The sequence below is a fragment of the Berghia stephanieae genome, chromosome 7, assembly GCF_034508935.2.
Source record: "Berghia stephanieae isolate SIO BIC M18660-M18661 chromosome 7, UCSD_Bste_1.3, whole genome shotgun sequence".
NCBI lineage: Eukaryota > Metazoa > Mollusca > Gastropoda > Nudibranchia > Aeolidiidae > Berghia > Berghia stephanieae.
The window spans coordinates 42269012-42286806 of NC_088366.1; the positions used below are offsets into that span (position 1 = coordinate 42269012).

Genomic DNA, 17795 nt, shown 5'->3' on the forward strand with positions numbered 1-17795 from the left:
TCATAGACCAACTGAAGGGCTTCACCAACCTAACAATCCAAGAGCTGTTTGAAAAAGCAAGAGACAGGGAGGAATGGAGAGAGATAATTCATGCAGTATCCGAAGCCTGGACCAGGCATGGAACCTAGAAGAAGAAGAAGATATTGACCTATAAGGATAAGCGCGTGAGATAAGACAGAGTCTAGGTGAGTCTAGAGCTCCATGGACAGAGTACATTCATAAAAAGGCGAATAAGTCGCCAATAGAGAGAGAGAGAGAGAGAGAGAGAGAGAGAGAGAGAGAGAGAGAGAGAGAGAGAGAGAGAGAGAGAGTTGCTGTCAAGGACGCTAAGATTTAACTTCCTGTGCCATGAGAGAACAATCTTCCGGTTTTAAAAAGAATTGTAAACGACGAGAGAGGCGTCCTACAGTTTGCCGGTAAAGGGACAAAAAATCAATCGGTTTCAATCCGTACAGCTGAAGGAAAACAAGTGTTCATCATGGGGAAAATTGTGAAAAACTTTCTTCTGCTGCTACTGCTGATAGCTCCATCAACTGTGTTCTTTGCTGGACAAGGTAATTCGGGTTTGTCGCTAGTCGATTTATTCCGTCTTCTGTTTGTTACGTGGCAATAATAGTGTTTGCTGTCGCAGTCGTCATATGTTATCTTTGTGCAATCCCCCTCCCCTCACCAAGGACTGATCTGTTTCATATTTGTAATTCAATTCAAATTGTTTCTTTTGCAGAGGCAGAGGTCATAATCACCAGTTTTAAACTTTTATATGTAGGTAGACTTGGCTTTTCTGATTCTGATTCGTCGATGCCAATGATTTCCATTGACAATATCCACAGTGGCAGTGGTTACTGGTGACTTACTCTTGCCACTGCCCTGCTGGCATTATTGCTAGAATGAAGTGCTATTTTGTGTCACACTACTAGTACCTTAATAGCTAACGATTACAATTGATAATTTAAGATCACAATAAAGACCGTTTAACTTTAAAATAAGGTTTGAAGAATCTGCCTATGTTTCGGTGTCTTTCATCTCTCCCCCCCCCCCCTTTTTTTTTTTTGTCGTAGTGTCATCCCTTCCCATCTCATGGTAAAAGGAAAACTTTACAGATCAGAAACAACTATGACTATCATGTTGAAGTCTCTTGTCTCATTTCTATACTATCCACCTTGTTAAATAAAATATATGTAAACGGAGCAAAAAAAAAAAAAAAAGGGGGTGGGGGGAGGATGGATTGGACATTTATTTATCCCTTGCAACGTTCTGTAAAAAGAAGACAGAATTTTTTTTAAAAAAGTGGCGGAACCAGGATTCGAACCCATAACGTCGATTCTGGTAAAACTTCCAGGGCAGACGACTAAACCATTCGGCCATGACACCCTCTTCGAAGTCGACGCATATTGTGTATATGTAGGAACAACTGATTTAATGTTGGTTAATTTTATGTTTTTATAGATATTTTATTAACTTTCCCTTTTTCTATGTGCATTCGGAAACATTCCATATTCTGGAATGTGGATAATTGTGTAAAAGAGCGGAGTTTCAAATATGTGTCTGGGGATAACGAATTTTCATTATCCCCAGACAGGTGTCTGGGGATAATCACAGCGAAATTCAAATTGATTGAAATTGTGACCCAACTCGCCCATAAGAAAGTTGTGACTGGAAATTGCCGTTCGCTTTTTACTAAAAGTTTTAGGGGGTTCATCAATTAAAGATGCATAACTTCATTATAATAAAGAGGAATATCACATTTTTTTTGGTATCATTATTTTCGTTACTAACCGGGCATCTAGCCTCAGGATCTACGTACACGGTTCCCTTGAATCTCACCTTTAATGGGTTAAATTGTATTGTTTGATTTTTATAAATAACACACACAGAGCGAGGTCCATCCATTGCTTGCATTGTAGCGGCAAACCAGTTACAGGAGCTACCGTGTACATAGATCCTGAGGCTAGGTGCCTGGATACAGTGTACATAGACACTCCCATGTAAAACCAATTTTAAGAACTGGACAATGCAAAGTTTGTAGATTTGCAGTGGCTATGACTATGACTGATGTTCAATGCATTCTGAATGTTGCCTGTGAGGCTATATTCACGGTACCCTGAATGTATCAGTATCAGCAAGCTTTTAAATTCGGTAGTCTTGATATTTTTTCTTGAATAAGAAAGTAAATAATTAGGAATTAGTTTTTACATAGATAAATAGGCCTCTTTAAAACATTTGTTATGATTCCTTGCTCTTTGATGTAGGATACCTGGCTCCACGGTTATGACGATTTTACTAAATCTTACATTACGAATCATTACCTGCCATTGCCAATTGCAACATCAACAAGCTCAACAAAATCTGTGACTGAATTTCCCCACTGGGCATCTCTCGATAAACTGATTACTGGTTGAAATGGAAAAGGCATTGTTTGTAACTGGTGGCTAATCTTTACTTTGGAAGCTTTTATCCCACATCCAAAATTAAGATATGGTTTTTGATGGCCCATTTATCTTTGCACATTTGACAAAATATCGGTATCTGGATGCTTAATTGACGTTGAAACCCCACTTGCATCACTGTTACTGCTCGCTCGGTGAAAATGGTTAGGTTCCTGGTTGTGTTCGGATAAATATAGTTGAAAGGTTAAACAGCCCAGAAAATTATTTTCATGTTTCATTTTTTAATGTGAGGATTATATCTCATTTTTTTCAGAGGACAGTGCAGGAAACATGGCCTTTGCTGCAAAGGAAGACTCCATGGAAGGAGAGGAAGATGAAACAGAAGCCACTGTAGAGACTGATTCCTCGGATGACGATGCAGGAGATACAGAAGCTGCTCCAACTGATAAAGTAAAGCATCTTTTTTACAGCTTACTTTTTTAGTAATATAGGTTAGGTCGTTTTTTAGTAATATGGGTTAGATGGCCCCAAATCCATATGCTTTGGAGTGTGTCACATAAAAGTTGCTAATGATTTGTTGAACTCACTAGACTAGCATTTTGTCTCACCTAAGGAAAACATCTCTTTGCTTAAAATTAAATTGTGGCTTTCTGGTCTTGTCCAGGATTGAGAGTAATTTTTCTTTGTATGGCCTCTCGTGAGGGAATCGCTTAGATCGGTTTGACTTAACAATCAGTATAGAATTGTGTGTTTTATTCAATGAAGCCAAGATTCACCAAGGGAAATTTACAGTACAATTATATATGTAGGGACATATGAAATATGCTCATTTAAAAAAAATCTTTTGGTAACACCAGAATTCTATTTCTGTTGGTTCTAATATTTGTATGCAACCTTTAAATTTTTGCTTTTTGATATAATTGAATTTTTCAGGAAGAACCAGAAGAAAGTGAAGATGAGGATCAAACCCTTAAACCATCACCTGATGCTGACACATACACCCATTTCACCAAACCAGCCAACCCACTTGGTGAGTTCACCTACTCATAAAATTTCTTTTTGATTTTGCAAGATTTGATTTTTGTAAAAATGTATTTTTGCTGATTTAAAGAAAAAAAAAAAAGATATGAATTTGAAACCATGTTCAAACCTGTGTGTAATACGAAATTGAATTGGATAATACCCTCAAATCAAATGGAGCAATAGACATTATAGGTTACTGCACTTAAAGCATAGAACACTAAATCATTCTTCTGCTACAAATAGGAATGGTCAAATGTCACTTATTTATTGAACGCGTGGATTAATATTTTAAAATGTAGATTTAACATTATTTCGTACATCTTAGATAAGTGAGAGCGTAAATAAGAGTGTGAGAATGAATGATCTGAATGTCCTTTACGGCACTCATGTATCATAAAATTGTCATTTTTATCTCTGAGACGGGAAGAAACAGCAGATTTTTGTGGTCTGTGTATGGTGAAATACATAATGATACAGTGGGCAGATTTCTGAATTCGAATTTATTTTGTTTAAAGTTAGAAATTGGCCCCTTAGTGTAGTCCTGATATTGATTATAGGGCACGTTTTTCCAAGATTTGACATCAGCTCTTCATGTCATAAAATAATTAATTGATTTTGAAGCTATTAACATATTATACATACAATTCTGTTGGTACTCATAAATATGCATAACCTTCCCCAAAGAAGTCCAGTTTCTCATAATTTCTCACTTTTTACCGGTCAACCCATGATCCGTTGCACAACCTTTGTTCTAAGCTAAACCAAAATTTTAATCTTGATATTTTGTGTATTCAGTGGATATTATTTCTCACTATTGCAGAATTGCCTGCTGGCAAGCCAGTTCGTATTTTGGTTGGTTTTACCAACAAAGGAAACCTGGACTTCATTGTGGATAGCATGGAAGCTTCTTTTAGATATCCACAGGATTTCTCCTTCTTTTTGCAGAATGTAAGTAAAATGATAATACCCAGGCTTTTTTTGGGGGGCTTTTCAAGCAGCAAGAAATTGGAAATTTTTATAGGCAATGGTTTCCAAAACACGACTGAGAATTTTTGCATGTAGCATCATTTGTTGAAATTGTTTGGTTCTCTTGTATTGACATTCACGTGATGAGGAATGGTACCAAGGCCGGCAGGACATTTTTGAGCTGTTAAATAGCATCTATACATTCCTACCTGCCAATTTGATCCATCTCATTAATTGGTAAGATAAGAATTGCATCATGCATTGTGAAATGGGGTTATGGGTAGTTGTTGAAAGTTGAAAACAGGAAATAAATGCAGCTGCACAATTGATGTTGATTTTTTTTTTAGTCTATAAACTTGGTATTAAATTGCTTTTATCAATTTTGTTGTTTTTTTATTAGTATAGACTATGGATTTTTATTATCTTCCATATAGCATGTTTGTACTTATTCTATCTTCCACAGTTCACTACAATCTATTTCAACAGTGTTGTTGAGCCACGAAGACAGGCCACCTTTGAGTATGGTTTCAATCCTAACGAGGCATTCAGCTCAAGACCTTTTGGACTTTCTATCCTTCTCAATTATAAAGATGCTGTGAGTGTCTTTTATCATTTCTTTTGTAAGCATGCTTTGCATGAGGAATTTTCACAATTTGTGTTTCCCTTAGGGTGAGATACTTGGTTTTGTCCTGGCCCTTAGCTGAGACGGAAACAATCAAATGTTTAATTTTAGTTGAGAGATGATATTTTTTCCCTTGTAAATTATCTCTTTGTTGTGTATTGTTAGTTATATATTCTGTTTTGGATGTATTTTGTAAACAATTGAATGTATTCCTCTTGGTGAAATCTAGTGTTGGTGTCAGGGTGAGACTTTTAGGTGATCTCAAATTTATGGTATGCTCTTGGAATCTACATCTGTTCCCAATTTGAACCATTCCCCTTTGTCTTACTTGTTCTCATGTCCTTTTGCTCTTAATTCTAGAATCTTTTCTCTCTTATTCTTCCTTTTTACTGCCGCTGAAATGACCTAAACGTGTTGCAAGCCCATAAAACCTTTAAAAACAAATTGGTTTATCATTATTATTGACTTTTTTTTTTCAGGAAGGCAATGTGTTTCAAACAGCTGTGTTCAATGAAACTATTCAAGTGACAGAACCTGATGATGGTCTAGATGGTGAAACGTAAGTTTTCAGAAATTGGTCTTGGAGCATCATCGGATTATTTTTTTCCTAGTTGTATTTTGGGATAAGACAAATCTGAGGTCTATGTGCAAAGCATAATAACTAGGTGATCAGCGAATTCTGGGATTTTAGGATTTTTTCAGAAATTTTCCGCTCTTTTTGCTGTCAGCTAAGCGGTAGTTCAGCTGGAAAATCGTCATGTCTCGTGTGTCATTTTTTGAAACCTGTGCTCAGCTGCATGAGGTGGATGGGTTGTCTGTGTGACATTCAAATTATAGAATCATAAATCCTCTATATTGTAATGGCTTGTTCCCAATGTGTGTTTGGGTCCGGAAACATAATTTCAGACTACAGTGTGCTAAAAAAAAGATATAGATAAGTTCCCATGCATGCTGTCCGGAAAATGGAGAGATCTGGGTTATAGGGACTTGACTATTGTAGGGAAGGGGGCACAGAGTGAGTGTTGCATCTGGATGGGGGTGCCAGAGGAATGGGTGAGAAAGAAGCCCTAGATTGGTTTGGATAGGTAAAGTGAGTGTACAGAACTTTTACTTGCAGATAAAGATTGATGTAATATAATTGACTCTTGTGTAAGTCAATTGATGGAAAGGAAAAAGGAATGTATAGTAGATCTGCTCACTTAGCTTTGGACTGATAGTTGTTCTCTTTGCTCAAGTAATTAGTTTATTGTCATGGTTGGAATGGATAGCATTTAGAAAAGGTGCACAAATATGCTTCCCAATTTGACAAAAATCTTGTCATTACACAAACTTTAGACAATGGAAATTTCGTATTCCGAAGTTGAAATTATGGAACCAGAGATAACTTGTGAATAGTAAGTACTAAATTGTTTTGGATGGCCTTAATGTGCTTTCTTTTTTGAAAATTAAAATCTATTACATATTTGAAGGAATTGACTGTAGCAATTAAATAAATATTATTATCATGGATAAAAATTAGTTGGTTTTTTTTTTGGATTTAAACTTAAAAGCACAAATTTGTCTCATAATGTCAAAAGGACGCAGATTGTATGCTCATCATTTTGCAAAAGGAGGATTCTTGTTGGATTTAATATCCTTGAATACAGTCCTCATATTTGCTACATTATTGTGGGAAGAAGTTTGACCTCTCCTGTATCTGGCAGGAGAGGGTAGATCTTTCCAACATTTTCGCTTTCTATATAATGATTCTATTTTTAGTTATTTTTTTATATTTTCTGGCTGACTTAGGCATCCTTAGTTTTTGCTAATTTGCTTATAGTTTTTATAGTTCAATAAAGAGCATCTCGCAGTTGTTTAGCCAAGCCAGGCACTGAAATTTTCATAAGCATAACCTTTAAGGCCTCTTTCAGTCACTGCCTAGTCAAGTGTTCATTGCCTATTTGATTTTATCAAACAAGACAATTTGCATGTAGTTTGCAACAGGCATCTAAGTTTCACCTAATTATTAAAATTTTTTTATTCTCCTATGTAATGCTAAAGTAGAGGTCCCCGATAGCTGAGTTCGTAGAGCGCTCGCTTCACACACAAAGAGACTGAGATCAATCCTGGGTGCAGTCAAAAAAAAATTTCTGATCTCCCTGTCCATCTCTCGCTACCCCTGCTATATTAGGTTTCCGTTGTAGTGCCTGGGTTAGACTTTGAGATTTTTCACGATGATCAAAATTTTTATGCTGTGTCCCAAATGAAGGCCTCTTGGGAGGTCGTCATGTTTGCTACAGATTGGGAGCAGGTCAGTCTTCCCAATTAGCATTTTCTATGAAGTATCTGTTAAACTAGTGGTTTCGGATGTCAGACCTGCATATATGTATATGTCGGTAGATGTCTTTCACAAATTTTAGAACATATCAATATTACATGTTTCAATGTTGACCTTTAAGAACCCAGCTTCATACTTTATGTGCAATTTTATTGATTTTATCAAATTTTTCTATTTTCCTCACAGGTTCTTCATGTACATCTTTTTGATCGCCATTGTTATTTTGCTTCTGTTTGGAGCTCATCAGTTATTCTTGACATATGGGGTAAGTCATCGTTTATTTGTAACATGACTCTCTCCCTCTCTCCCTCCCTCTCTCTCTCTCTCTCTCTCTCTCTCTCTCTCTCTCTCTCTCTCTCTCTCTCTCTCTCTCTCTCTCTCTCCCACACACACACACACACACAAACACACAAATCAAAAAGAAGTCCATGCAAATATACGGCAGATCAGGTTGCACATCATCAGCCTAAATCTTCCTGAGGGATTGCTATAACATTATGGAGATTGAGCTACTGTATGGCAAGGACGTTTCAGTCTGGTTGTACTTTTAGATGTCTCCTACATTTGTTGATTTGTTCCAGATTTATATATATATATATATATATATATATATATATATATATATATATATATATATATATATATATATATATATATATATATATATATATATATATATATATACTATATATATATATATATATATACTATATGTATAAATAAAAAGACATTTTGGACCATGTCCCCCCTCTCCCACCTTCTTTGATGGAATGTAGTGATACAATAAAAACAAGCAGAAAAACATTTCCTTGCCTTTTAGACAGGGATTCCCATCTGTGTGGCTTGTACTTCTCTGTTTGTATTTTTAGATGTCTCTTGAACTTAATCGTTTGTAATACGGACCATCACCAGCCTTCATCTTCCTGAGGGATTGCTAAATCCCTCTGGAGATTGAGCTACTGTATGGCATGGTCATTTGTCTAGTTCTACTTTAAGATATCTTCTACACTTTGTGGATGTTTGCTTATGTAGGCCTGGTACGTAACATATGTTGGAGATGGTTGAGCCAAATTGTTTATGTGTGTTTGTGTTCCAGACACTGGGTGGGGATCCTGACCTCCCATAGCGGGCAGGGAGGCACATAGTGTGTCTTATATCCCCTTATATCTGTTTTCCAACATGCTTTCTGTCTTTCTCTCGGAATGAGATTACTCGGTTTTGTCCTGGCACTGGCCGGAATCCTAGCTGGGAGGGAAACAGTCAAATGCATAGTTATTGTTTTGGGAGATATTTTTTTCCTTGTAAATCATCTCTCTGTTATGCATTATTATATTTGTTATTTTTAATGTATAATGTAAGCATTTGAGTGTGTTACTCTTTGTTGGATTTTGTGCTTGTGTCCGGATGAGACTTATAGGTGATCTCAAAGTACATTGGTGGTATGCTCTTGGAATCTACATCTGATCCCTATTTGTTCTCAGTTCCCCTTTGTCTTACTTTTTCTTGGGTGCTTTAATTGTAATTCTAGAACTTTTTACTATCCTATTTTATTCCTTTTTACTGGCGCTGATATAACCTAAATGTGTTGCAAGCGCCATAAACCCCTTAAAAACAGACTGTTCCAGACATTTTTGACAGTAAAAATATCATTCTCCCCAATCCCATCTAGATGTAAAATGTTATACCAAAGTATTAACTTTAATTTTCCCAACATGCAAATATACGGCAGATCAGGTTGTACATCATCAGCCTAAATCTTCCTGAGGGATTGCTATAACATTATGGAGATTGAGCTACTGTATGGCTTGGACATTTGTCTGGTTGTACTTTTAGATATCTCCTACATTTTTTGATTTTGTAACCATTGTAGTCTTGCCAATTCAGTGATTTTATCTTTAAGTAAAAGTTTTTGAAAGGTAAATCCTCCTCCCCACTTTTTTTTGTTGTAAATTGGTGTTACAAGAAATTTTTGACATTGAAAAAGAGCCCTTTCCTCCTACCCCTCCCAGCTATTTGCATTCAGCTGTCTGTATGCCAATAAATCCACTTCAAATTCCCAACACGATGCAAATATACGGCAGATCAGGTTGTACATCATCAGCCTAAATCTTCCTGAGGGATTGCTATATCGTTATGGAGATTGAGCTACTGTATGGTTTGGACAGTTCAGCCTGGCTGTACTTAAAGATATCTTCTACATTTGTTTATTTGTACCCAATATGTATAGTCTCATATATAGATTCAGAAATGTTTTCTGTATGTGCACATTTTGAAAGCTACATTTGCCTCTTCCTCCCCTTTTAAATAAATTTTTGACGGTGGAAAAGAGCACTTTCCCCTACCCTCTCCAATTAGTTTCTTTCAGAACACATGTTGATAAATCCATCTATTGAAATTCCCTACACAATGCAAATATACGGCAGATCAGGTTGTACATCATCAGCCTAAATCTTCCTGAGGGATTGCTATATCGTTATGGAGATTGAGCTACTGTATGGCTTGGACATTACAATCTGGTTGTACTTTTAGATATCTCCTACATTTGTTGTTTTAGGATGGATTTGGATTGAGGGTAGGGAGTCTCTTTGCTGTTCTTTATTGTGTGTCATAAATTAAATTTTAGCATTTCATTCCAATGTTTTTCTTTTGTCTTTTTTTCCATCCAGAGAAAACATCTGTCTAGGCCTAGAAGGAAGTTGGAGATGGGAACCCAGAACTCTGATATAGACTATGACTGGATCCCAAAGGAAACACTGCAGGCTTTAAGTGAGTGTTCTCCACATAACATTGGATTTAACAGTAGTTTAGTTTATAGCTTTATATTATTGTTACACTAACTCGCATTTTCTGTGAAATTTTTAGGCAGGTGGTAAAAAATATCCATGATTTTCAGACCTGCCAACCAGTACGATTAATTGTATTTTAGTACGATTTTTGGACCCCAAATACACGGATACGATTTTCGTGGATTAAATACGATTTTTTAAAAGCTATGTGATGTGAATGATGTAGATAATGCATTGATACACACATGTCGTACAACTGTTGACTGTGTTTCTGAATGAATGATGCATCACATTTAATACTAAAGTTATCATTTCAGTTGCTTATATGATGCCAGTTTTCACCAATATTTTTCTCATACATTTTTGAGGATTTGCATTGACTTATGCATATAAGCTTGTTTTATACTTTAATAGTCTCAGACCACATTTAAACTGTTGCCACTTGTTAAATAGAAGATTCTAAGTGAAAATATAATTGAACTCACATCTTTGACTATGAAGCCTTCAATTAAAAACTGTATTGCTAATTAACTTAAACATAAATGGGATTTTTCCCTTTATAATAACTAAATTACTCTATTTTGATTTATAAAATTTATAATGATTTTTTTTTTCTTTATTATTTTGTACGAGTCTTGAATTACAAAGTGGGCAGCTTTAGGATCGGTATTTGGTTCAAAATGATTTTTTTAGAACCATTTAGAAGTATTTAACTTGTCTCTGCATATTACGTACTTTGCGAATTTCCCATCATTTGACCAAAGTAATAGTATTAGTAGTTTATAGAAGTAATAGTAGTAGTAGGAGGAGGAGTAGTAGTAGTAGTAGTAATGAATGCTCCAAAAAAAAAAAAAGAGAGAGAGAGAGAGAGATGTGGATCATTAGATAACATATATGGAAAATATCTTGCTACTGTTGTAAATTGTCATCTATTGAATTGAAGACCACTCTCCCAGATATTTTATCTCAAAACTTTCTCATATCTGATGTACTGGGCTAGCAGATATCATCATCATGACATCCCCACTTCTACAACTGCCATCACAGCATTATCACTGCCACAACCACCACCACATCACTTCTACCACCACCGCTTCATCATCACCACTAGAGCACCATCGCTACAACCAACACTTCTTCCACTGACACTAGCATCAATACTACCATGTTAAGGGTCTTTTGGTCATTTCTTTGAGTGTTTCGAAAGCAATTTCCTTTGATATTGCAATTTCTGAGCCTTGTGCTTATTTTAAATGGCCATTAAGTTTTAGTTTCTTGATAAATCGATAATTTTGTAATCACTAGAGATTGCTTGAATGATGAAGATCAGAGTTTATTTTGATTTGGGATTGATGTTAGCTTTTATATAATTTTTTTTATAGTGCGCACTTTTTTGTTCTAAAAATACATTTTTTAGGGTCATGGAATACACTTTTCATCCTGGGAAGGTTGGCAGGTCTGGATTTTGCCTGATATTTCTTAGTCCTGTCTTGTTTCTCCAACATTATGTGCCAGACTGTTTCTAGAACCAATTATCCATTCTGTTGGGCAGACAGAGTGTTGAGAAATTAACCTGTTATTACCGGCACGGATAATGGTGGAGATGGATTGGTTAAGTGCAAGTTGGGTACTTTGTACTCTACACGGTTAGAGTAGCATTGTGCTAATGTGGATATTTTTAAAATGTGCATTAGGCAACATCAATCACTCTTGTGTTAAAGGAGAGCAAAACAAATAATGGAATACTTGTGTCAGTTTGTGGGTAGCATTTCTCAGGCCGAATTGATCTCATTTAATGTGATTTAACGAGATAGGATGCCCATTGAATCTGGGTGGGGATCCTGACCTCCCATAGCGGGCAGGGAGGTACATACTGTGTCTTATATCTGTTTTCCAACATGCTTTCTGTCTTTGTATTGGAATGAGATTACTTGGTTTTTTCCTGGCTGGGAGGGAAACAGTCAAATGCATAGTTATTGTTTTGGGAGATGATATTTTTTTCCTTGTATATCATCTCTCTGTTATGCATTATTATATTTGTTATTTTTATTGAATAATGTAAGCATTTGAGTGTATTCCTCTTTGTTGGATTTTGTGCATGTGTCCGGATGAGACTTATAGGTGATCTCAAACTAAGTACATTGGTGGTATGCTCTTGGATTCTACATCTGATCCCTATTTGGTCCCAGTTCCCCTTTGTCTTACTTTCTCTTGGCTGCTTTAATTGTAATTCTAGTACTTTTTACTATCCCATTTTCTTCCTTTTTACTGGTGCTGATATGACCTTAATGTGTTGCAAGCGCTGTAAAATCCTTTAAAAAAAAAATGTCCATTGAATGCATTTTTTATTTACTAAGGCAATAGAGAGCTGAGAACAGGGATTTTTAAAAATCCGACACCCATTGTTTGGTCATGTCAATTGATGGTTTTGTTTTTTCAATTCCCCCCCCCCCCCCCCCCCCCCCCCCCCCCCAGACAAGTCCCCCCGTCGCTCCCCAAAGTCCCCAAAGTCCAATGGGAAGCAGAATTCCAAGTCCTCGAAGCAGTCACCACGGCAGAGACGCAACCTGAGGTCATCCGGATTCGGAGAAGAATAAACATCATCTTCTCTAGAGCAGAGGCAGATCAGACTGGAAATACACCCAACATTAATAGCAGTCCGAACATTCGCTTTATTACCAAGACCTTTCTAATTTATCATAACAAATTTTTCTTGTTCATACCTGAACTAATTGGCTTATTAGTTCTTAATTTAGTTTTTATTTTAAAAAAGAAAATTATTCACTTGATTTTAGTCAGTATCAGAATTTTGTTGGGGCTCTAAAAACTGACGACTAGTCTTTGACATTTGTAGTTTACAATTTTATACTGCTGCCAATTCAGTTTTTTACCACCAATATGCATGTTTGAGGAATGATAATTAGAGAAAGATGATTTAAACTGGTGTCTCTTGCTGTGATTTGGACAGACTTTAGGTGTCATGATCTTCCAAGGAAGAATGAATTTGATGCACACATTAGTGTTTGAATGTCTGTGAGATTGATGCAATGTGTGTCTTTTGAGACCAATTGTAAATGTTCAGTGTATTTCTTTGCGTTTATATAATACATTTGTGATATGTGACTGGCCAAAGTTGTCATTTTATTATGTCAAGTGTTTCGTTTTTCTTTCTTTCTTTTTTTACATTGTTTATTTGATTTGTAGGTGGAGGGATTTTTTTTTTTATAGATATGACAGGGTTGAAATATATGATCGTTCACACTGACCATGTTCCATTCCATTGTGTTATATTTGCTTGATGATATGTGAATGTTAAATGGCCGTGAAGTGAATGGACATTACTAGCAGTTTGTGATGTGAGAATGACTGGGAACGCAATTCATGTCAGATGTTCAGTGCCACTCATTAAATTTTCTAAAGTGTTATTTATACTTAAGCCTTTTTTGTTTACTTTATAGTAAGAATCAAAGTGCTTTCAGGGGGCGGCACTTACTGTCTTCTATCCCCTTATATCTGTTTTCCAATTTGCGTTCTGCCTTTGTCTTGGAATGAGATTACTTGGTTTTGTCCTGGCTGGGAGGGAAACAGTCAAATGTATAATTATAGTTTTGGGAGATGATATTTTTTTTCCCTTGTAAATCATCTCTTTGTTATGCACTGTATTATTTTTCCTTTTACATATTTTATGATTTGTAAACAATTGTGTTCCTCTTTTTTGGGGACCTGTGATTATGTCTGGATGAGACATTTAGTGATATCAAATCAAGTACACTGATAGTGTGCTCTTGGAATCATCTATTCCCTATTTGATCCAATTCCACTTTGTCTTGCTTATACTTGGGTGCTTTAATTGTAACTCTAGAACTTTTTACTATCCCATTTTCTTCCTTTTTACTGGCGCTGGTATAACCGAAATGTGTTGCAATTGCCGTAAAATCCCTTGAAAACAAAAACAGATTTCAGGGGGCAAGGTGTAGCAATGAGCAATGACTATGAAAAATGTTTTTTTCTCTTTTTGAGGAAAATTTTTGTCTAAAACCAAAGCCCTATCTCCACTGAGTAAACATGTTTTTGAATTTTGAAAATCCATTCATAAATAAACAAGTTATGCAGTTTCAAAGGTGTCATTTATTTGGATAACCCGCAAAGAGGAAAAAACCGCGAAAATATGGGACGCTTTTTCGGAATTTTTTTCGACCTTTGGTTGTATCTTGCGTAATAAGTGGATTAAAAGATTGAAACTTGAAGAGCAAATTAGGATGGTGTTTTGTAAGATACGGGAAAAGTAGGTACTCGTCATATTCATATGAAATTTTACAACCAAAAAGGAGAAATGTTCATGTATTACCTTGTCAACGACAAAACCTCTACGCCCGGTATTTTTAGAAATATTTTACTCCAAAGAGTAAAAATCTATTTTTAACGGTCTTCTGGTAATCGCACGAGTTTTGTCGTTTGACAATCTAAAATGACCTTTTTTCTAACTGTGTGCCAACTTTCAGTCATATTCATCGATAAACAGCGTCGTAATTAATTTTTTTAAATAGCATATACGAAACAGCTTCGTCCCATATTTTGACGCAAATTTGGGCACTTCGTGAGCGAAAAAGAGACCCAAAGATTTGTGCGGGATAGTCATTGCTGCAGGGTGTGTACTTTTTTTTTAGGTCTTCCGCTAGGGCTAAGTACAGTGGAATCCTGTTAAAGTCAACACTGTTGGACCAGAGATATTGTTTGACTTTATCCATTATCAATGGAAGACGCTTAAAGACCATAAAATTTGGGATCAACAAGAGGTGTTCTGAGAGTGTTATCTTTTTTTTGCGGATTCTGCTAAAGCTTTATTGCTGACTTGCTCAATTTTTGCAGTGTTGCAGCTCTGGTGAGATTACTTTTTTAGAACGACATATACTGGGAAGGGTCTTTTGTCCTCCCATGGTGGTCAGGAGGCATAAACTGTGTCCACTATTCCCCTATATGTTTTCCAACTTGCTTTCTGTCTCTCTCCCCTTGTGGGTAGGAGGTAGTTCGCTGCGTCTTGTATCCCCCGTTTTTCCGAGTTTGATTTCCGTGCGGCTATGTGGTTTAGGTATGACACTCGCTTTCGGATCGGAAGGTCCTGGGTTTGAGCCTTGCTTGGCGCATAGTTGGAAGAGGTTCTTGACTTAAATTCTCTCACCATACCCTGGTGTAAAATGACTACCAGGCTGTTAACGGCGTTTTGTCCGAAAGAATGTATTATCATGTATCAGGCGTCATGTCTCGTCCCACATGTTATTTTCTGTCTTTGTCACAAAATGGGATTACAGTGCAGTCCTGATAATTCGAATTGGGTGGGAAAAGCAAATGACTTCTATTTATCAGAATTCGATTTGTCTCCAAACAAGGGAAATAACTACTGCTTGAGTAGAAAGCCAAGTTGTACAACAAAGAAAGGAAGACTACACATTGTTGTACCCTTGTTGTACACGTATGCTTTGGCCCTGGCCCTTACACTTACAAGCTACACAATAGCACAGAGTAGTAGTTAACACTGCATGCTGTGTAGGCCCTCTACTTCTAGATCTAGATCCATCGATCAATAAAGAAAGACAGCACAGAAGAGAAAGAGAAACGCGTGGAGTGGGGTGTGGCCTATGATTGTTCATGCCGTGTATTGGTCAGCTTGTGGTTATCACTGTGTGTTAGATCTATTTATAACCAACCCCCTTTGTTAGCCAGCGGCCAGCAGACCACAAGTTAGTCTTAGTGATGAGAGCGCGAGAAGGAGAGAGGGATGATGCGAGACAGCTGGTCAATTTGGAGAAAGAGAGGGTTGGTGGGACGGAGAGGGAACAACACGCCATTACATGCCTCAGGGGTCTAGTTATTATTATTATTAGTCAACTCAGTCATTAAAACGCGTGGGAGGGTGGATACGGAGAACAGGCAGTTCGTTATGACCCCAGAGTTGTTTTTTTTAGTGATGGGCAAGCACTTGCACTTCGAATAAAGAGAGACTGTTCGAATTCGAATTAACCATGAATATTTTATATAGAAAAAGAAGAAAATAATTCATTACATCGTATTTTCTTCGATTTAAAAGAAATTCGGTTAATCAGATTTCGAATTATCTGGACTGGACTGTAGTTTTGTCCAGGTCCTTGGCTGTGGTGGAAAAAGTCGAATGTATAGTTAGTAGTTAGTTTAAGGGAGTAATTTTTCCTCTTGTAAATCATCTCTGCTATGTTCTTGTTTTGAATCATGGTTTGTGAACATTTGACTCTGTCCCTTCTGGGTGGGGTTCCTGACCTCCCATAGTGGGCAGGGAGGAACTTGCTGTGTCTTCTACAGCCCTATACCTGTTTTCCAATTGCTTTCTGACTTCGTCTTGGAATGAGATTACTAGTTTTGTCCTGACTCTGACCAGAGACCTTGGCTGGGAGGAAAACAGTCGAATGTATATAGTTGGGAGACGATTTTTTTTTCCTTTGTAAAGCATCTGTTATTTTTTATTTTTAACATATGATTTGTAACTAAACATTTGAGTGTGTTCCTCTTAGTCTTAGTGGGATCTTGTGCTTTTGTCTGGGTGAGACATTTAGGTAATCTCAAACTAAGTACCCTACACTACTAATAGTGTGCTCTTGGAATCTACATCTGTTCCCTATTTGTACAATTTCTCTTTGTCTTACTTTTTCATCAAGTCCTTTTAATTGTACATCTAGAATGTTTTCACTATCCAATTTTCTTCCTTTTTACTGGCGCAAATATGACCTTAATGTGTTGCACGCGTCGTAAAACCCTTAAAAATTAAAACAATAAAACTCTGTCCCTCTCTCTTCGTGGGTTCATGTTCTTCAGTCTGTGTCTGGATGAGACTTAGATGATCTCAAACTAAGTACAGTACAATGACATCGCTTGGACCAGAAAATGATGTCGTTATTCCAGGATTTTCAAGATGGTTGAAAAAGGTTTTACTTTTCAGTTACACTTTCACGCTCCGGCATTTATTGTCATTGTTTTGATCATAAATAGTACTCAGCCGACTCATCACTCGCTACTTTAAATTTAAAGATAATATTATATGAAAGTGCTAGCAGCAGGCGCTGGTATAAGATAATTACCTGATACAACTTTTTAAAATCTTTGTTTTAAAGTTAAAGACAAAGCCATTTCAGTCTAAATGTATTGAGCTAGCCATTGATCGCTTGAAAATCCACCACTCCAAGCTTGTCCGTGATAATTTTTGTCTGCTTGCAGGTTGATGGGACCTGAAGTCGGTAGATTCTGTCTTTGTCATTGTCTTGGAATGAGATTTCTTGGTTTTGTCCTTGGACCTGACTGGGAGGGAACCAATCAAATGTATAGTTAAGAGTTTTGGGAGATGATATTTTTTGTCTTATAAATCATCTCTCTGTTACGCACTGTATTATTTTTGTTTTACATAAATTATGATATGTAAACATTTGATTGTTCCTGGTACTCTTAGTGGGGGCCTGTACTTTTACCAGGATGAGGCATTTAGGTGATCTGAAACAGTACACTGATACTGGTAGTGTGCTCTTGGAATCTATACCTGTTCTCTATTTGAACCAGTTCCCCTTTGTCTTACGTTTTCTTTGGTGCTTTAATTCTATTTCTAGAACATTTTTACTATTCCATTATCATCCTTTTTACTGGCGCTGATATGACCTTGATGTATTGCAAGCGCT

General features: G+C 36.6%; 1 protein-coding gene across 1 annotated transcript; it reads left to right on the forward strand.

The window, feature by feature from the left end:
- Positions 1 to 356: 356 nt before the first annotated feature.
- LOC144977261 (translocon-associated protein subunit alpha-like) lies at positions 357 to 13532 on the forward strand. Its single transcript, XM_078922293.1, has 9 exons — positions 357 to 554; positions 2701 to 2837; positions 3321 to 3417; positions 4231 to 4358; positions 4840 to 4971; positions 5478 to 5557; positions 7502 to 7580; positions 9982 to 10081; positions 12577 to 13532. The coding sequence occupies exons 1-9, from the start codon at positions 479 to 481 to the stop codon at positions 12696 to 12698; spliced, it is 951 nt and encodes a 316-aa protein (XP_078778419.1). The 5' UTR covers positions 357 to 478; the 3' UTR covers positions 12699 to 13532.
- Positions 13533 to 17795: the final 4263 nt, after the last annotated feature.

Excerpts from the sequence above, each read along its gene's own strand:
- LOC144977261 (XM_078922293.1), top strand. The coding sequence starts at position 479 with ATGGGGAAAATTGTGAAAAACTTTCTTCTGCTGCTACTGCTGATAGCT. Across the intron at positions 4,972-5,477 it reads TTCTCAATTATAAAGATGCT|GAAGGCAATGTGTTTCAAAC; the intron begins GTGAGTGTCTTT and ends TTTTTTTTTCAG. Across the intron at positions 5,558-7,501 it reads GATGGTCTAGATGGTGAAAC|GTTCTTCATGTACATCTTTT; the intron begins GTAAGTTTTCAG and ends TTTTCCTCACAG.